The sequence below is a fragment of the Neomonachus schauinslandi genome, chromosome 11, assembly GCF_002201575.2.
Source record: "Neomonachus schauinslandi chromosome 11, ASM220157v2, whole genome shotgun sequence".
In the NCBI taxonomy this organism is placed as follows: domain Eukaryota; kingdom Metazoa; phylum Chordata; class Mammalia; order Carnivora; family Phocidae; genus Neomonachus; species Neomonachus schauinslandi.
The window spans coordinates 82,027,451-82,047,771 of NC_058413.1; the positions used below are offsets into that span (position 1 = coordinate 82,027,451).

The 20,321-nt window shown below is 52.7% G+C and overlaps 1 protein-coding gene across 1 annotated transcript in view; it reads left to right on the forward strand.

The window, feature by feature from the left end:
• Nucleotides 1–19,770, forward strand: part of IGSF9B (immunoglobulin superfamily member 9B) — a 38,092-nt gene extending 18,322 nt beyond the window's left edge. Inside the window, exons 15-22 of the mRNA XM_021696236.1 lie at nucleotides 1,369–1,544; nucleotides 2,809–3,035; nucleotides 3,844–3,928; nucleotides 6,076–6,237; nucleotides 6,611–6,656; nucleotides 7,096–8,745; nucleotides 16,508–16,629; nucleotides 19,562–19,770. Coding sequence (XP_021551911.1) covers nucleotides 1,369–1,544; nucleotides 2,809–3,035; nucleotides 3,844–3,928; nucleotides 6,076–6,237; nucleotides 6,611–6,656; nucleotides 7,096–8,745; nucleotides 16,508–16,629; nucleotides 19,562–19,770 — 2,677 coding nt within the window. The remainder of the gene's footprint in view (nucleotides 1–1,368; nucleotides 1,545–2,808; nucleotides 3,036–3,843; nucleotides 3,929–6,075; nucleotides 6,238–6,610; nucleotides 6,657–7,095; nucleotides 8,746–16,507; nucleotides 16,630–19,561) is intronic.
• Nucleotides 19,771–20,321: the final 551 nt, after the last annotated feature.

A 20,321-nucleotide genomic window follows, 5' to 3' on the forward strand; every position in this document is an offset into this window, starting at 1 on the left:
TTCTGGATAGGCACTGGACCTAGATGGTGAGCGTGGGGAGCTCTCTGAGTTGCAACCAGAACATCCTCCAATCCTTATCTCTGGTCCTCCGGAGGTTGGGGAGGGGGCCTGGAGTAAGGGGGAGGGGGTTGCTCCTGACAACTCTGTCAGGTGGCCACTGCAAGAATCATGGTGCTGCCGGGTGGCTGTGTGTCCAGGGAAGGGCGTTTGGCATGGCCAAGCCATCTTTGGGGACATCCAAGTGGCAGGTCTGGGCGTAGATTGGGGTTTCCCTCACTGCTTGCGGTCCTGCTCCACGCTGCTGCTCATTTGCACCGCTTTATTACACTTTGCTCACTTGCTTTGGTGCCCGGGGCCGGGATGGGGGGTATGGGTGGTTGCAAAGTTTGGGGAGTTCTCCTTCCCTCCTCTCGTTCTGATTGCCTCTGACTCTCCCAGTACTGACTCAGACATTTGGCACTAGCTTCTTTTTTGCTGTGCTTTCTGCTGCCACAGCTCAAACTCCTAAGCATTCATGGTAGTGAGCCTTTAAACATAGAGGGAACCCGGTGGGCGGGCGTCCGCTAAGTTGTAGCTCAGAGCCGCAAGAAGAAAGCTGCCCAGGGTCTCAATCCCATAGGATGATGTCTCCTCCCCGTGGTGATGCTGGGGCACTGCACCTGTAGACAGCTGGCTTCATTGCCAGTGGAGAGTTAGGTGGGCGGTATAGAACAAGGCCTAACCTTCACTCCTAGTTCCAGTGTTCTCCACGCGCAGCGTGACCTTCCCCTTGATGGTGAGTTCTAACCGTTAAGGCCTTAAGGATCCTGGTCCTCACTGTGGGGAAACCCCTGGTTATTTTTGTCATATACCCTAGACTTCCTCAGATGACTCAAAGCTGGTTGGACTGAGTGAGCCCTCTGGGTTACTTGACGTCCCACTTTTGGCTGTCCCTGGGAGGGTGCGCAGCTGAGGTCACCTGGGTTCTTTCCCTAGTCTGCCATTGCTGAGCTGCTCATCCTCACTTTCCCATGATGGTACCTGCCTTGTTCCTCGTGTCCTGACTTTTCTCAAGGCAGAGCCACTCTCAGCGTTGTGACTAGGGTGAGATTCTCCCAAAATGCACTTGGTAGTTTGACCAGGATCTTGAGTGTCACTTATACTTAAGGGCTCCTCTTAGCAGAGGAGGTACAAGGCAGTGGCCGGCGACCTGGCACAGCCAAATTTGGGTATTTCCCACCTTTGGTCATTACCTCTTTCTGTCCCAAAGCCTGGGAAGGCCAGGTCTGCCCACCGCCACCTCCTTGAGGACCTTGCATGCACTCTCCTGTCTCCAGTGTAACCCACCCCACCCCCTTGTCCCCGATCCTCTCTCTTTCTTTTGGCCAGGATGAAGCGGGCACAGTTTGGGCCCCACGACTGGCTGTCTTTGCCAGTGCCACCGGGACCCAGCTGGTTGCTAGTGGACGCCCTGGAGCCTGAGACAGCATACCAGTTCAGCGTCCTGGCCCAGAACAAGCTGGGAACGAGCGCCTTCAGTGAGGTGGTCACTGTGAACACTTTAGGTGAGGGCCTCAGGCTGGGGTGTCTTGAGGATATTTCCTGGAGGAGCTGAGTAAAGACGATAATGGTGGTGCTGATGGTCCTTGCAACTCACTTCACTGCTTACTATGTGCCAGGCACCTTCCTACGTGCCTTACATAATCATGTCATTTGCTCTCCCAGGGAGGACTTGTCATGCTGTTCTGTGGGGTTGGCCTGGACCATAGTGCCTTGTCCCACGTCAGAGCACTTTGGGCTAGATTCCTGTTAAGGAAGAGGCTTAGCATTTATCCTTCCTTGCTAAGCCACATGTTTGCATCTTCCTGTGGCTTCACAGGGCAGGCTGGGAATCCTGCCTCCTTCTGTGCTCTTACCGATTCTTTCCTCTGGCCCATGGCCTCGTTTGGTGGTGGGCGTGTGGCCAGTGCTCCCCGTCGAATCTTCTAGTCATGCCAACTCTTCCTTCCTGGACCCGGTGGCTCACTCCATCCCACCCCAAGAGCAGCTGTGAACAAGTGGCACCCCTCCGGCCTGTTCCTGGATCCTTTACTGCCACCAAGGAGTGCAGCAGTGATGGGATGCTTACCCCTGCTCTAGAACTTTCCTCCCTGGTCCTTGTTTTCCCACCTGGGCCAAGAAGGCAATTGAGAGCAGAAGTGAGCTATGGGAAGACATTCCTACTTCCTTAGAAGAGAACATAAGATATGTTTTGTAATATCTTTTTAAAGATACGATCTTATTTAAAAGATTACATTCAATTCTTCCATCTTCCTCACTTGGTTCCCCTTTGTTAGCTTGTCTTTTTTTTCCCTTTCCTTTTGAGCGACTCCATTCTCTCATCTATGTTTTTATTTTTTATTTTTTTTTAAGATTTTTTATTTATTTTTTGACAGAGAGAGAGAGACAGCAAGAGAGGGAACACAAGCAGGGGGAGTGGGAGAGGGAGAAGCAGGCTTCCTGCGGAACAGGGAGCCCGATGTGGGGCTCGATCCCAGGACCCCGGGATCATGACCTGAGCCGAAGGCAGACGCTTAACGACTGAGCCACCCAGGCGCCCCGCATCTATGTTTTTAGAAGTGCTCAGAAAGTAGGATCATGTGGGCCACTTCCCTTGGGTGAGGAGGGCTCTTTTATGTGACAGTCTTGTCCCTGAAATGACTCATGCAAGGGAATGTGACACATTCTGAGGGACACATGATGAGCCAGAAGACAGCATGTAGGGAGGTGAAGGAGCAGTGACCTCAGCACCACCATGCCCCTTCTCTCTCTCTTCCCTCTGTGCTGCAGCATTCCCTATCACAACTCCAGAACCCCTGGTGCTGGTTACCCCACCAAGGTGCCTCACAGCCAACCGGACCCAGCAGGGTGTACTCCTGTCTTGGCTCCCCCCTGCCAATCACAGCTTTCCCATTGACCGCTACATCATGGAATACCGTGTCGGGGAACACTGGGAGATCTTAGATAGTGCCATCCCAGGCACTGATGGAGAGTTCTTTGCCAAGGATCTGTCACAGGTGAGGTGCCCAGCTTTTCCCTGCTGCTGTTCCCAAATTCTGAAAGTGACACGACTCGCTGGAGTTACCGGAAGCTTTGAGTGACCCAAGTCAGGTGTACGAGGCCCAGCCATGTACTGTCCCCCCCACACCAATTCCTTTATTCTCAGATCTGCTACCAAAGTCTGGGATCCTCAGGTCATGGCAACTGAGGGCAGGTGAGGAGCCCCGAATGTGTAACTAGAGAGTGACCTCAGCTCCCTGCTAGGAGTCTAACTTCGGCTGGGCAGAGGATTTCCCAGAAGGATAGTCTTCAAGCTTTGCCCAGGGAAGGACCCCTGCTTTAACAATTTAGACTCCCTGGAGGAAGATACATTATTTTTTTTTTCCCAGCTGACCCCCTTTAAACTTTGATGTCTCTCTAGCTGGAGAGAGGAAGCAGCTTATTTCATGGATACAGACAATCCCATCTATCTTTCTGTCTTCCTTCCCTGGACACTCATTTAGTGGTAGAACTGGCTCATGGGGGCTCCTAAGAGAGAGCCCATATTGTGTGCATCTCTTTCCAACTCTGCTTTCAGTGACCTCACAGTTGTAGATTGAAATCTGCCACGGTGGGAGTATTTTTACCATGGAAATTGGCAAATGCTACAAATCAGGACTTTTTTTTTTTAAACTGAGAGCTGGTTGTTCATCACTTCCAGTATGCCACTGCTTTGGGTACCCTGTTCCATGAGAGATCATTGCAGGGTGGGTGGGGGAGGTCAGTAGTGGGTCAGTGGCTGTCTCAGGTCCGTAGGCTGACAGGGTCTTGTCCTGGGGGCTGTAGGACACCTGGTACGAATTCCGGGTTCTGGCCGTCATGCAGGATCTGATCAGTGAGCCCAGCAACATCGCCGGCGTCTCCAGCACAGGTACTTGGCCTGGGGGGTTGGGAGGGGGTGGGGTGGGGGGTGGGGGGTCTGTTACAGCTGTAGGATACAAGAGCCATGTGGTGTCCTTTGCAAGATAGCTAATATGGGGAGGGAGGATGAAATGGAAACGAGAGCTCTGGTGGAAACTGAGTCACTGCATTTCTTAAGGTCACCGCATTTCTCCAACCCATCCTTCTGCTTCCATGATGGACAGGATTTCTCCAACTAAAGAGCTGCATTTATGACACTTTCTATAAGATAGCCACAGGGAGAAATGTAGCTCATCTTCTCATGATAGTAGTCAAAAAGAACTTGGTTTATGTTCTTTTGCTATAAAATCCCTGTTTCCTCCAGTGCTGTCCTCTGTAATGGACTGGGGTGGTGAATTGGAGAGACAGCAGGTCAGCACATATTTGCTGAAGGCCTATTATAAGACTGCTTTATAATTATGGTGGTTTTGTTTGGAAAATTGCTGTTTGGTGTTGTTTCCTCCACTCCTTCGTCTCCCTAGATTTTATTCAGGCTAAATAAAGCCAACTCCCTAGCATTTTCCCCACTTATCTTTCTTTCTCTTGGCCCTGGTCCCATTTCTACACATCTTTCTCTAGCTACAGTTCCTGAGACAGCAGAGCCCCTCCCTTGCCCAGTGAAGTGGCTAAGGCCCTTGGTATGGGAAGAGGCTTTTGCTTAGTGATTAAGCAATGGCACCATTTCCATGGGCACTGCTCACACAAGGACCTGCGGGACCAGCTGGCAAGGAGCTTGGCCAAGAAGCTCATGCAGCAGGACTCACAGAGCTACAGAAGCACCAGGGCAGGCAGACTTGGGGAGGGACGGGGAGGACCCAAGTGGCACCAGAGCACTGGGGGCCGTGGGGTGTGACTTTTGCCTCATGTTAGACACGATGGCACCATGGACCTTTTTTTCTTTTCTTCCTTCCTTCTTTCCTTTCTTTCTTTCTTTCTTTTTTTTTTTTTTTACTACAAAAGTACCCTGTCTTGGCTTCCTTCCAGGGAGGGGACTCAGAGAGAAGAAGGAGCAGGGAACAGAGCTTAAAGCCAAGGCCAGAATAGAAGACTTGAGGGTTTTCATCAGTGAACTGTTCTGTGTTCAGTGGCTTTATGTCTGGCACCTGAAAGGAAGCCCAAATACCGGGAAGACTCCCCATGGGTGAATGAAGGCACAGCGCCCTCAGCCGCCCGTCTCTGAGCCCCCCATTCCCAAAGGCTATAGCATTCCATTTGCCCACTCATCAGCGTGATTTGGGTTATTTTCATCCATTGTTCTTTTCAGCAGAACGATGGGCTCTGGCCAAATATATCAGAATCCACAGAATCTAAAGAGTGGCACTTTCTATTATAACTGACTTTGAAGTGGGGTACAGTAGATGGGGGTCTAGTTCTGGCTCCGTCACTAACAAGCAGTATGGATTTGGGCACAAAGTGAAACTCACTTCTTTACCTGTAAAATGAAATTGGACCTGCGTTGAATGTCCCTGCTGGCTCCAGCATTCTGAACCCGAAACAACCAGGACGTGCTCACCCTCCCTGTAGAAATTGCTCAGCTGTGCTGTAATGACTTAGAGATGGATGGATCTGAATTCTGTAGTCACAACCTCTTCTCCCTGCTGTAGTATTTTACCCTCAAGGTGCCTCCACAGTAAGTTCTCATTTTGTCGAGATGGCATGGCAGAAGGCAGCAAATCCTAACAGGAGGCCAGAGGTATGGTGTCGTGGTGCAGACACTGATAGGCAATATTTATGTCCGCAAGTCGCTCAAACTCTGCCAGCGACACTTTCTTTACCTTAGAAAATGAGAGCGATGGCATGTGGTCTGTTGGCCTCATGTGAGGGTGTGTGGTAGTATGCATGAGAACCCTTTGCAAAAAGCACTAGCCAGGTAGACATTATTACCGAATTATCACCGCTATGAGGTAAGGCATAGATGTGATTCCTTCTTTCTAAGCTCTGTAGCGATCACTTGACTTCCGTAAACTAGTCTCTCTTCAAGTGCTAGAGTTGAGCATGGAGCCTGAGCCTGTTCTGCAGAGGTAGGGAACAGTGCTGGGGGGCTAGGTGTCAGAGTAGGTGGGGGCTTTTACAGGAGCGAGGGGAGGAATCATGCATGCTCCTTGCACCGCCCTGCAGACATCTTCCCACAGCCGGACCTGACTGATGAGGGGCTAGCTCGGCCTGTGTTGGCTGGAATCGTAGCTACCATCTGCTTCCTGGCAGCTGCCGTCCTGTTTAGCACCCTGGCCGCCTGCTTTGTCAACAAGCAGCGCAAGCGTAAGCTCAAGCGCAAAAAAGGTGGGTGTCTGCCCCCACTGCCCTGCTCTACCTGGCCCAGTTTCAAATGCTCCCCATTGGAAGAGATGGCCCACTTTTAGCACGGGCCCCTTGAAAATAGGGAAATAGGGTCTTATGGGTAGGACTGTCAGCGGGCCTTGGTCTGGAAGAGGGAGTAAGGAAGAAGGATGCTGGGGAGGGTGTGATGGGGCCAGAATGTGAGAGAGGGCAGGTCTGTGGTGCTGGGCACGGGACTCGGGACTGGGCCCAAAGATACCTAACCGTGGAAGGAGCTGTTCCCCTCTGTGGCTTTGCTCTGGGCCCTGTGGACACGCGAGACGAGTTTTGTGTCCCTGGCCTCAGTAGGCTCTCCTCCCCTTCTTCTTCCTTCCAGATCCTCCACTCTCCATCACTCACTGCAGAAAGAGCCTAGAGTCTCCGTAAGTGCCTCCGCTGTTGTGCTGTGTGGACAGAGGGTGGAGGGTGGACACAGGCAGGTGGTGTGCCCCGCTCGGCCCCCAGACCAGTGTCTCTAAAGTGTTGGCTGTCCACTGATCTGCACGGTATTTTTAAGTTGCACAGAGGGGGCAGTACTGTAGACAGTGAAATTAGAGGTGTAGCTGGACAGAGCGGGGCAGACAGGAAAGGCAGGGCAGGATGAAAGGTGGAAATGTGGGTGTTCATTCAAAAAACGGCCAGCACACATCTAGACAGTGGAGCGTTGGCCAAAGTATTTCATGCCAAAATATGCAGCCCATCTGCACCTCTTTTTTTGAGTATTATCTTAGGTGTTTGTGGTTATTCGTTAAGAGGAAAAAAAGAAGAGGAGGAGCAAATGTCCCCCACCTCACACTCCTGCTCCCCCACTCACCCCCACAGCTTGTCATCTGGCAAGGTGAGCCCCGAGAGCATCCGCACGCTCCGGGCCCCTTCGGAGTCCTCCGATGACCAAGGCCAGCCAGCGGCCAAGAGGATGCTGAGTCCCACCCGGGAGAAGGAGCTGTCATTGTACAAGAAGACCAAGAGGGCCATCAGTAGCAAGAAGTACAGCGTGGCCAAGGCCGAGGCCGAGGCCGAGGCCACGACGCCCATTGAGCTCATCAGCAGAGGCCCCGATGGCCGCTTTGTGATGGATCCCTCTGAGATGGAGCCCTCGATGAAGAGCAGGCGCATTGAGGGCTTCCCCTTTGCCGAGGAGACGGACATGTACCCCGAGTTCCGCCAGTCGGACGAGGAGAATGAGGACCCGCTGGTGCCCACATCTGTGGCTGCCCTGAAGTCCCAGCTGACCCCTCTGTCATCTAGCCAGGAGTCCTACCTGCCACCACCAGCATATAGCCCTCGGTTCCAGCCCCGTGGGCTGGAGGGCCCCGGCGGCCTGGAAGGTCGGCTCCAGGCCACAGGCCAGGCCAGACCTCCCGCCCCCCGGCCCTTCCACCATGGCCAGTATTATGGGTACCTCAGCAGCAGCAGCCCTGGGGAAGTGGAGCCGCCACCCTTCTACATGCCAGAAGTGGGCAGCCCCTTGAGCTCGGTCATGTCCTCCCCACCCTTGCACACTGAGGGGCCCTTCGGCCACCCCACCATTCCTGAGGAAAACGGAGAGAACGCTTCCAACAGCACGCTGCCCTTGACTCAGACACCCACAGGAGGGCGCTCCCCTGAGCCCTGGGGCCGGCCAGAATTCCCCTTTGGGGGACTGGAAACCCCGGCCATGATGTTTCCCCACCAGCTGCACCCCTGTGATGTAGCCGAGAGTCTGCAGCCCAAGGCCTGCCTCCCCCGAGGACTGCCCCCCACCTCCCTGCAGGTGCCCGCGGCTTACCCGGGCATCCTGTCTCTGGAGGCGCCAAAGGGCTGGGCAGGCAAGTCTCCGGGCAGAGGCCCCGTCCCAGTGCCCACCTCCGCTAAGTGGCAGGACAGACCTATGCAACCTCTGGTGAGCCAAGGGCAGCTAAGACATACCAGCCAAGGTATGGGCATACCCGTGTTGCCTTACCCCGAGCCGGCCGAGCCCGGGGGGCACAGTGGCCCCAGCACATTTGGCCTGGACACCCGGTGGTATGAGCCCCAGCCCCGGCCCCGGCCCAGCCCCCGGCAGGCCAGGCGCGCCGAGCCCAGTTTACATCAAGTGGTGCTACAGCCCTCCCGGCTCTCGCCTCTGACCCAAAGCCCCCTCAGCTCCCGCACCGGCTCCCCTGAGCTTGCCGCCCGGGCCCGGCCTCGCCCGGGCCTCCTGCAGCAAGCAGAGATGTCGGAGATCACCCTGCAGCCACCGGCCGCTGTCAGCTTCTCTCGCAAGTCCACGCCATCCACGGGCTCCCCTTCCCAGAGCAGCCGCAGCGGGAGCCCCAGCTACCGGCCCACCATGGGCTTCACCACGCTGGCCACAGGCTACCCCTCCCCTCCGCCGGGCCCTGCAGGGCCTGCGGACAACCTGGATGTGTTTGGACAGACGCCTTCCCCTCGAAGGATGGGGGAGGAACTGCTCAGACCAGAGCCCCCCCCACCGCCATTACCTACTTCAGGGTGAGTGTGAGCTGGTTTCTCCCGCCCACCTCCACCTGGTCATCTTCCACCCCCCATTCCTTACCCACCCTCCGCCCCTTCCATCAACCCAAATGACAGGGCTTGTCTGGACATGCTGCAGCATCCCTTCGGGAGAGTTCTGGTCTTGGCATCAGCAGGGTGTGGTCATGGGGTTGAGGGTGGGGCTTACCTGCCCAGGTACCCTGCCAAGAGCATGAGGGAGCTTCTCCACACAGCCCAGAGCTCTCAGGAAGACCCCAGGGTGATGGGGAGTGGACACACATGGGCAAGCGGGGGGTGGGGGCCGGGTACGTGGTGTGTCCGAGTGAGTGGTCACCTCAGTTACTCTTAGAGTGGAGAGCTCTCCACATCCCTGTGATCCTGGCTTTGGGGGTGGTTCCAGGGTTTACCCAGAGACCTCGTATCCAGCCTCCTTTCCTCCCCTGACCCATCCTCCCTGCTAAGCAGGACCCTGAAGCCTGATTTTCCTGGGCCACCAGGTCTGGGGCTCCTCTTCCCAATCTCCTGCCCTTAGCAGCCTAGGGAGTGTGGGGGGGGGAGCCCCCTCCCACAAGCTCTCCAGGGGGCACATCCTGGAGGCTGGGAGCAAAATCTCAGGCCTGTGAACTGTGTGCCTGGAGCCACATACCCTATCCCAACCTGTGTGCCTCGCAGGAAGCTGCAGACAGACAGACAGACAGACAAGCTCCTGCGGTCAGCCTGCCTGAGAGAGCACACTCTAAACTGTAGCAGCTGGTATTCCAGGTACCAGAGTCGGCCTGGACGCCCGTCTGTGCCTCTTTTTCTCTCGTCTTTTTTCCCCTGCCCCCCCTTCCCTCCTCCTCCCCCTCTCCCTTCCTTCCTCCTCAAGTCTGGCTTTCTTTCTGTCTGTCTTTCTTCCTTCTCCATCTTCTTTGGGTTGGCCCGACTTGCTCTGAAGGGCTTGCAACGTCTCTGGAGTGCCCCCCTCCCCGCCCCCGGTCCCTGCTGCCCTCCCTCCCTCTCTCTCTTTCTCTCTGGTTCCGTCCTTTGGTCTCTCTTCTTGATGTGGCCGCCTGTGCAGGGGAGCAGAGTGTTCCAGAGGAGGCTGGCCCGGTGGTAGGCAGGATGGGAGGTGGTTGGAGAGGAGGGAGCCCAGCGCCCTTCCCCCGCCCCGTGCACTCCCACCCTCTCTGGTACCTGGAAGTACAGCTTCTCCTCCCACTGGCCCCTGGTCCTGGTGGGCGGAGAAGGTGGAGGAGAGCTCTAGCTAGGACGCCGGGCGTGGCGTGCCCACGGGACCCCGTGCCTCTGTCTGTGCAGGAGATGCTGTCGCCGCAGCCCTGTCGTCTGTGCTTTGTGCAGCGCTCATCTGCCTCGTCCATCGTGCCGTTGGTTCTCTGTCTCTCTCCTCTCCTTCCCCTCACCCCATTCTCTGGCCTCGCTTGTGGTTCTCTGGCCCCTGTGCTCCTCCCCTCCTCCCCTCTGGGTGTGCGTGGGTGGTTTGCCCACGGCCCATGTTGATAACTGCTTTGTTTCTGATTGATCTCAGCTATCTGGGCAGTGTTGTCGAGACAAGCCTCTCCTCAGCTCAATAGGTAAGGGAGCTCCGCGGCCGGGGCGGGGCGGGGGGTGGACAGGCGGACGGGGCTTCGGCAGGGCCATCGCTTCCTTTACAGGGGAATCCAAACCATGTCCCCTCACCCCCTCTGTGGGCAGCAGCCTTCGCTGCTCCATACGCCACGGCTTCTGGGTTCCCCACATCATGCTGCTCTAACAGCCTCACCAGGCCACGCTCGGGCACCGCCTAGCTGAAGCTTCCGACCCCCACCCCACATGCCAAGCCTCTCCCAGAGCCTCCCTGCAGTTTTCCTCACTCAGACCCCTGCTGTCAACACACCCAGGGCCTCCCACAGAAGCCCCCTGGGACCCTGCATGCACCCCAAGGGGCCTAGAATGCCTACGATCCGCTTTGCATCTCTGCACCTCTGGAAACATCAGGGCCACACTCAGATCCAGAATCCCCCCTCCCCCCGCCCTTTGCCGTATTTTCCCAGCAGCCTCAGGCATAGTGCCCCCTCCACTTCCATCCTAGCCCCCCAGAGACTCAGATCTTCCTCTGGGGTTGCTGGTCCCTCACAGTCTTCTTGGGATCTTTCTAATATTCTCAAGGAGCACAGGGTTGGGGTGTGGCCCATCTCCTCCCCTCACCAGCTGGGACCAGGTCACCTGTAGTCCTGTGAGGGCAAGGGCAGGGGAATGTCCCCACTTCCCGTGTCCCTTGCCTTCGGTAGCCCGTTCTTGGTTGTAACAGGACTGAGATGTGGACCTCGCCCTCAGGTTCAAATTGCTTTCAAGATCCCTGTAGTAGCCATTCCTGATCTCCTTGGGTCACAGCTCTAGGGTCTTGGGAGGGGTTCCCCAGGGGGAGAGGACAGACTTCCCCCGGGTGGGAGGAAGTTGAGCGGGGAAGCACTGTCTCCTTCCTCTGCTCTCCGCCGAGGTTGGTCCTCTTCTGGCATTCTTCCAGGTGGAGGTCTTGGGAACTTGGCTATTTCAGAGGCGTAGCAAGTCTCTTATAGAGGCTTAGGGTCACCTGAGACTCACTGTCTCTCATGGCAACTAAGATGCTTCTTTTTGCCATGGACCTATTGCCTGCACCTCTGAGAACAAGTAGTGTGGGAGCAGGAAAGCTTCCTGGTTTCTCTAGGTGAGAAACAGCTGCATCCCTCGCCCACCTAGAAATGTCAAGGGGGGCTGATGATCCTAACTCAGGACTTTAAGTCTTCAGTCCGAAGAGTGGCCTCCCATAAGGAGGACTGGACTGCTTTGCCATTTCTTTATGATCTGCAGCTATAAACTTGTTAACAGTCAAGAGGCCCTGGGATTGTCTCTGAGGCTGGTTGGGTGCCACACTGTGGCCATTAACACTGGAGAGAGCAGGGAGGGTGTCAGGAAGGAGTTATGAGCCTACCTTCATGAGGGGCCTCCTGTGGCCTGCTGGATGGATGCCCCAGAGTGACAACGACCGGACCATCCTCCACCTTCCCTGCTCTCCTTCCCTGAACCCCAATTATGACCACTCTGTCACCCCCAGAGAGGTGATAGCTGCAGGACCAGCTGTCACTGCACTCCTGGAAAGTGCCTGGACCCCATTCCCCGTTGTTACCACCACTTCCCTCACCCAGTTGTTGACCCCTCTCTCCACCACATCCCCACTGCTCCAGATCTGAGAGCTGAGCTGTCATACTGTCCCTGCTGTGGCAAACCCAGAAACCAAGGGCAGCGCTGAGGGTGAATTGGTTCCTTGGGGGCCTGGCAAGCATCCCCAGCCTAGGAGAATAACGTGCTCCCCGCAGCCTTGGAGTTAGATCTTGATGGTGCTGGGCAGCAAGAGCCACCGCTCACTCCTGCTTGCTGAGAGCCTCCCCCCGGGCGCGGTAGCTGCTGGGGCCATTGGGAGGCGTCAGGCTCCTCTTCAGACGCTGTCTTCATGCTGCGCCTTTGCATGTTTCTCCAGTCGGTCTTGCTTGGAGAAGATGTGACACGTCTTGTCTACGTTCGTTCTTGCTCTGTTCCTGTTTCCTTCAGTCTCTCTCCTGTTCCTTCTCCCCCCCTGTCCCTGCAGTGGTCTTCCCCCCCCCCCCTTCTCTCTCTCCTTTTTCTCCTCTTCCCACCTCCCATCTTGGAGCGGGGAGTTGTATTTCGTGGACCTGCCCTTTCTGGGGCCGGCTGGGAGGCCGGCAGTTTTCTCGGCTTCCTGTCTCATACCAGTTAACAGCTCTCTTCTCACCTCCCCCTCGAGCCCCCCTGCTGTTAGTGCCGACTTTGGCCTCTCTGATCAGGTGGGTCTGGGAGGGTGGATGGCCCCCCCTTTTTACTGGTGGACCGTAGGAAGGAGCTCCCATTTGGAAACAAGTTTCTCCCGAGCCCTGAGGCCAAACACTGGGTTTGTCCCCTGACCCCACTGGAGAAAGTTGTCATCTGTCGTTACAGCTGTGTGGGAGCTGACCTCCGCAGTCCTGGCTTTCTGTTTTATAAGTGGAGAATGGCGGGGCGGGGACCTTTTTCCCGGCCGTGCCCTGTACACAAGTGGATTTCCTCGTCCCCCTTCCACGGTCTAAGGTCAGATGAGCAGAGTCTACTGTCAGGCGGTTAGGAAAAGGAGGAAAACACTCCTTAAATCACAGGGGCAGCCGCCAACTGTTGAAGTGGTCAGCCCTTAGGGCAGTAAGGGCAGGAACTGTCCAGTGGATTCTGACTTTTCTGACCTGTGGTTTGCCGACTTTTTAGACCTTTTTGTCTGTGTCTTTTCTCCACTATTCTGGGAAAGCACAGAGCTAAGCAGCCAAGGCCCCGGGCTAAATGGTTGTGATTTGGGTTTTGTATGGATTTTATGAAAACAGAGAGGGAGAGAGAGAGTAAATTCCAGGCAGTTTTTGGTAGTTGTAAACCACAGAGAAACATCACTGGGACAGAGAACTGGGGTTTAGGGGGAACTCCATATGACATGGAAGATCCAGAAAAACCTCTAGGCTTTTAGGCCTCATACTCTTACTTTCTGTGAGGAGGAGAGCCCCAGAGTTTGCTGGATTCCTGTATGTTTTAGAAGAATTGGATTGGATTGGGAAGAGAACGGTGACCTCCATTTCTTAGAGAGCCCAGGGTTGGATGCTGTTCTAACAGAGTAACCTACTGGTCAACCTCAGATTCACTTACCAGCTTTATTCCAGGGATAGGATGAGGTTGCTTAACCCAAGCTTTCCACTGTCTGACAGAGAGCAGCACCAAAAGCTTCATTATCTGATAGGTCCCCTGTGGGCTTGATATTGACTGGGGACATGGTCACGCGTCCTAGAAAAGAGAGACAATTTGATTCCAAAGGGCTTTACATGCTACAGGTAAAGTCTGTTGGGCCGCATTTCACATATGTCTTTTCTGTATAATTTGTTAAAAACAAAGATCCATTTTTGCCCCCTCTTCCCCCCCTTCATCCCATCCTCCCAGACACTTGCTTTTATTTTTCCCTCCTGCATCGGTAGAGTGTCTTGGTGCCCCCAGGAGCCTTCTGTCATGTTTCTGTGTTTGAGCACTGAGCTCAAAGAGAAAACAGGTGGACAGCAGGTGGCCTGGAAGGGCTGGAGCTTGGCTCTTTCACAAGGGAAAATTGGCTTATCCTCCACAGTGGTTCATTACTGTTTGGGAATTTTTGCCTGAAGATATAACTTCAGCCAGCTTTTCCCCATCCCTGGCCTGTCTTACCCTGGCCATGCCACTGAAGCAGAGAATGTCAGGGACTACCGCAGCAGGGTGAAGCGACTACCGCTCAGGTGAAGTATGGGAGCGCTGTTTTCTTCTAGATAGCTTCTGGGCCTGTTTCCTTTAGGAGGAAGTTGGAAGAGCAGTTTAGCCTAATGTTGAGAGTCTTGGCTCTATCACATAATAACTGGATTAGTAGACAAGCTGCTTAACCCTATGCATTCAGTATTTCCCTCTGAGAAACAGGATCAGTCTAGTATTTACTTCTTAGGGTTGTTGTAAGGATGAATGCAAACTATTGTAGGGACCATAGACCATTGCTTGGTATGGTAAGTGGTAAATCAGTGCTGTGTGACAGAAATGATAAAGGTAATGATATGTTAATTTTAGTAATAATATTCTTGGAAGTTTCACCTTGCTTCGAGAAACCCTAGGAATGTTTTGGGGCGCCCTGAGCCAGTTCTCTCATGCCTTCCTGGATCACCCTGGGTTTTGTGGTTTAAACACTGCTCCCTGGGGCCACTTGCTTGTCATATGCCTCCTCGGACCATGCGTCGCTCACCTTGTGTGGTCTTTTTGAAGAGGCTGGCCAGGACCAGGAGACAGGTAAACTGAACGGCTGATTCATACCTCTGATTTTCCTTTTAGGTAGCTGAAGAAGCCCTAGTCAAGGATGAGAAGGGGGTGAGGACATTCCGCCAGCATGGCAGAGTCATGCTCCCTCATACCCTAGCCATCTCCACCCTTCGTCCACCTTCCAGATTCCTTTGCAGCCACCGCCGCTGCTGTGTAGGATCTCTGTGGGTAGAGTCTGAAGGAGGAGGGGACGGGAAATTTGCAGGTTGCATCTTTGGGGGTGGAAGACCTGACTTCTCACGATGTGTTGGACTTCTATCTGAGACCATGTGTTGCCTGTGTGTGTGTGTAGGTGGGGCCCTTGAGCTCCATGCTGTCAGGGGGATGTGGAAAATCTAGCAGCTGTCTCTGACCTGAACTTTGGAGGAGCTTCTTGATACTTTATTTACTGAGAGGCTATGGAATGATGGCATTCATTAAAGAAGATGGAGGTTGCTTCATTGCCAGTTAATGCAGGAAACCCCAGAGACCAGAGGCTTATCAACAATTAGTCTGTAAGTTTTTTCTTCCTTCATCCCCACAAGCATGACCAGTACTGGGGAGATGGGGCTGCAGACCCCCATCACTCTGTCATTGTTGTGCTGCTTCGGATTGCTTGCTCACTACTGGGCACTTCTTTTCCCCTCACAGGGTTGGCTGTCCTCCTTTTAATCAGGAGTTACCCAAAACCAGTGTGATGGAGTTGGAAGAGGGAGATGTGGGGACTGAGGAAGAGTGTGATTCACCTCAGTGCACTATGGCCCTAGAATGTCCCTACTCCCCTGATGGTATGCAAATGCCAGTCCTGGCGGGAAGGAAAGAGCAACTCCTCTCTCTCTGCCTTTATTCCTCGGGCTCCAAGTTTGGCTTACTTTGAGAAGAAATGACATTGATAACATGTCTTCTAGATTTTCTTTTATGACTCTCGAAAAATTCTCTCCAGCATGCACCGGTTGTCACAGCCAGTTCATCCTCTCGGCTCCCTCTGGTCCCCTTTGTCACAGGGGCTGCTTAGGCTCCAGGGGAACTGTGGGCTCTGTTCTAACCTCATGGTTGATCCATCAGGCACATGACAGCATCCGCCCCGAAGCTGGGGGAGAAGGAGAGACCGACATACGTGGCGTCTCTCCCAACCCCAGTTTCTCTACTGAATATCAAAATGTAGAGATTCACTTGGGCACTTGCTACCAAAGGCAAGGGCTTTGCAAGGCTGCCAGATTTGGACACTAACCGTCGTAATCTACTTTCACCTTCTTTTATTCTCGTGCGTGACTGATGACATCTGAGCCTAGTCTGCAGAGGTCCAGGGAGACCCACCCTGCTGAAATGTGGGTAGATGACAAGTATTTGTTGCTGTTAGCTGCTGGGGTTCTGCCTCACTCTGGTGGACGGAGGGAAAGAAGCCCAGTGAAGCTGGGTTTTATGTACCCTCCCCCTCACTGGATATTGGGTTTCTCATTTGGCCCTGGCCTTCTCTTTTCTGGAGGAGGACAGTTCACTGGGATGGGGTTCCTCACCTCCTGCTTTGGCCCACCCTTTTACTTTTCACTTAAAGGTCGTGATGATTTCTAACAACTTTGGGCAGTGAAGCTGCTTTCTTCTCTGACCTTCCTCCTCCCCGTTTGAGTGGCATGTGATGAGGCTCACTATTAAAGTCTCTCTCTCCCTTTCTTAGGTCTTCTGGTTGCTCTACAGATTGGTTTCCATCTGAGGCAGGCCTCCCACTGCTGGAGCTTTCTACTGGCCTTTCTCCTTTCCAGGAGCAATCAAGAGGCAGGTGTCAAGGAACCACTGTGGACACCTGGGACTCTGTCCTCCTGTGGGTCGGCTGTATGGTTTTCTTCCAGCCCCTCTTCAGAAGCTCCCTCTTCTGGGAGCTGACCTGTGCCTCTCTAATTGTCCCTTCCAGAACACATCCACCTGCACCCGAGAATGCTGCTGTACCTGAGAGGCTGGAGGCTCTGAAATACCAACGGATAAAGAAGCCCAAAAAGTCATCCAAGGGCTCTTCGAAGTCAAAGAAACGATCCGGTAAATGGCGGATCCTCTCTTTTCCCCCTCTCTCCGCCGTTATTATGGGATTGTTTGGCTCAGGATCCCATCCTTGGGTTTTCTCTAGAATTAAATCCACTGGCTTATGTTATTGTCTCTTTTTAATATTAATTACCAAATAATACATAAATATAATTTTCATGTAAAAATTAGGAAGATAAAGTCTCTGATTGTCCTCCCAGTTGTTTCCTCTCTCCTGGGAGCCATCCTTCTTGGTAGTATGCATGCTTTCAGAGCCTTTCTTGGCATACACCTCTCGAAAATACATTGTATTGTTTTAATGCATTTTTAAATAACATAAGTAGTATCTTATTTTTTTCCATTCTGCCATATGCCTTTTGGAACTATCCCTATTTCCTTATATATTTCTTCTCTATTATTTCAGACCTTCTAGTTGGATGTGGGAATTATGGGGTCCTACTCGTGCTTAGGGGACATCATGGCATGGACCCAGCCTCTGCAGGATGACCAAACTTTTCTCAGTGAGATAGAATGAAATCTCCTTATCATAGAAAGGATGTTTCTATTGAAATATATCTGATGTTTATATCCAGCAGTGATCAGTAGCTGCTAAGATAGTGCAAAAATGATTCAGCCCTTTTTCACACTTAGAAAATTCTTTAGTATTTATCATGTACTCTTTTTTTTTTTTTTTACCAATGGTTTTTAGGAATCTTGTCACAGGCTATCAAAAAAAGACAGCTGAACAGTTTCCTTGCAGATCTTTAATAACCACTGGAGAGTAACTTTCTTTAGAGACTGGGTTATGGAAAAGTGTTCTACAGAGGTCCCTGGAATCTTCAGAAGACAGTGAGCACTGTTTCTCACTTAGCCTTTGGGTGGTGCTATTATCCTATTTGTTTATAGATGGGAGTACTGAGGCAGAAAAGAGGAAGATGATTTTTTTAGGGTTTGGTTGAGAAATTGGAGCCCAAAGCTGAACGTTCAACCCACTGAAGCCCATTGCAGTTGAAGAACCAATATACCGACCTACCTACATATCTATGTTTTGTTTTGTTTTAACAAAAAGAGCCACCTCAGATGCCTGTACCCCCTCTTATTCTGTCACACCATCCTGTTCCTTGTAATATGTTGATGGCTCTCCAATGTCTGTTTTTAGCCCCGGTCTCTTCCATGAGCTCGAGTCTCATATTTCCAGTTGCCTGCTGAACACGCACTTAGATGTTTTGTAAGCCTTTGAAATATCCAAAATAGAGTTATTGATTATCCTCTCCAAATCTGCGTCTCCTCACTTCCTCCCCAGCTTCTTAAATAGCACTACTAACTACCTCGCTTCTCGGGCTACTTCAGCCTTGCTTCTTCTCTTGCTCTCACACGTCCCTTCCAATCCATTTGGTAAGGTCCTTGGGCCCAACTTTTACAGCAGATCCTAAATCTGACCACTCTTTTTTTATTTTATTTTTTTTAAAAAGATTTTATTTATTTATTTATTTGACAGAGAGACACACAGTGAGAGAGGGAACACAAGCAGGGGGAGTGGGAGAGGGAGAAGCAGGCCTCCCGCCGACCAGGGAGCCCGATGAGGGGCTCGATCCCAGGACCCTGGGATCATGACCTGAGCCGAAGGCAGACGCTTAACGACTGAGCCACCCAGGCTCCCCAAATCTGACCACTCTTTCCCACCTCAATTGCTAAAACTAAATTCTGAGTTACTGTGATTCCCACCCTGATTATTGCAGTCGCCTCCTAGCTGGTTGTCCTGCTCCATCCTTGCTCCTTCTACAGTATATTCTACACTCAGCAACTCGAGTGATCTTCATAAAATGTAACAGCATGGTCTTTCAGTCATGGCAATGTGCACACACACGCACATACACATATCTGATGAAAACCTTCCAGAAGCTTCCCACTGCAACCAGAGCAGATTTCAAACTCCTTATGATACCCTTCTCCGTCTTTCCTGCCTCGCTGTCCTCTGCTCACTCTGCTTCAGCTATGGTAGCCTTCCTTCTTTCTCTGAAACATTTTACGTTGGCTCTTAAGCCATGGATTTCACTTTTGCCCCTCCTTCTGTTGGGAACACTTCTCCCCCAAAGCTTCAGAAGTCTCGTTGTCGTTCAAGACTCACACGTGAAAATAGAACCGTGCTTTAGTCCTTTGCTCTCACATGGCCCTGTTTTCATCTTTCTTTGTAGGGCTTTCAGTATCTGGAAATTTCATTTCTGTATTTTTTAAGTCCTTAATGTTTGTCTCTTCCTCCTCACCCCACACTAAAGCATAGTTTCTAGAAACCCAGCACTTTACTGCCGTATCTGCCGAAGAGCCGTGAGACAGAGGAGTGGCCCTGGCAGTGTAGAAAGGGCCACACCTGGCTCTATGGCAAGGATGGAAATCTTGGGTAAAGTCCGTCACTGCTGGGGGAGAACGGGGGTGAAGAAAACGTACTGAGTTCCAACCCATTCTTTGAAGCCCTGATCCCCAACACCTAGAATGATGCTTGGTGCCCGGGAGGCATTAAAAAGGAAATACTGATATTACTCTAATAAAAATTAAAATTCTAGAAACACTAGGTAACAGATTTAAATAAAAATATTTAATATTAAATAAAAGATAAAAAAGAAATGCCGATGGACTAGACCCATCCTGCTTTCTCGGCTCTTGGTACGAGCAGGGGAGCAGACGCGGGTCATCGGTGCTCAGCACAGCTGGCTCCAGAACGGGAGGCCCTTTGGCCACAGGGCTCCCAGCCCCGGCTGGGCCAAAGGGACTGATGGGTCACTGGTGTGGTGAAGACGGGGGTTCTCTGCTGCAGTTGCCTCATTTTCATGCTAGAGAGCCAGGATATATGTCTCAGCAGATGAAAAAGGTGAGCGTGTGAGGTTACCACCTTCGCTTTCACCCACTTTATTTTCTTCCCATTTGTTTGGTGCGCCTGTTCCCTTCTCCCTAGATGGTTCTGCCTCCCAGGCTCAGCAGCTTCCAGACTCCCAGGTTCTGTGGCCTGATGAAGCCGTCTGCCTCCGAAAGAAGAAGAGACATTCTCGGCCTGACCCCTTTGCCCGCCTCTCAGACCTGTGCCACCGCCAGCTTCCGGAAGACCAGACGGCGATTCTCAACAGCGTGGATCACGACGACCCCAGCCACGCCACCTTGCTGTGATGCGGCGCAACTCTAAGTGGTCCCAGAGCAGCAGCTCTGGGCTGAGGGGTGGGGAGGGAGGATGAGGGTGTGCCAGCAGAGGGGCAGTTTCGGGGGCTGCTCCGACCTTTGTTCTGCTCATTCTCTCTCCAGCGAGAGTGCAGCCCTCCGAATCCTGGCCAGCGTGTCTCGCTTTGGGGACAGCGGGTCAGGGGCAGACCTGTAGGTAGAGATCAGGAAGTGAACTGGGGACAGGGATCTGCCTCCTCCCCACCTCTCCCCTCTTCACTGGCTTGATTTTTCTGACCTCTTCAAATACCTTTGGAAGTGAAGAAGGAGAAAACAATGGCTTTTATTGCTCTCTGCTTCTGTTTCAGTTTTTCAAGTCCTGGAAGAGGGCTAGACTGCCCATCCCATCTTCCAAATCTACATATATATAGATATAGATACAAATGCATATGTATGTAGTTTGTGGGTTTCTCTATGTATATATATATGTACATTGAAGCAAAGTGCTGTTTATTTTTGTGGTCAGTGAAGGAAGGAGGATGAGGGCAGCAGACTTGAGGGGT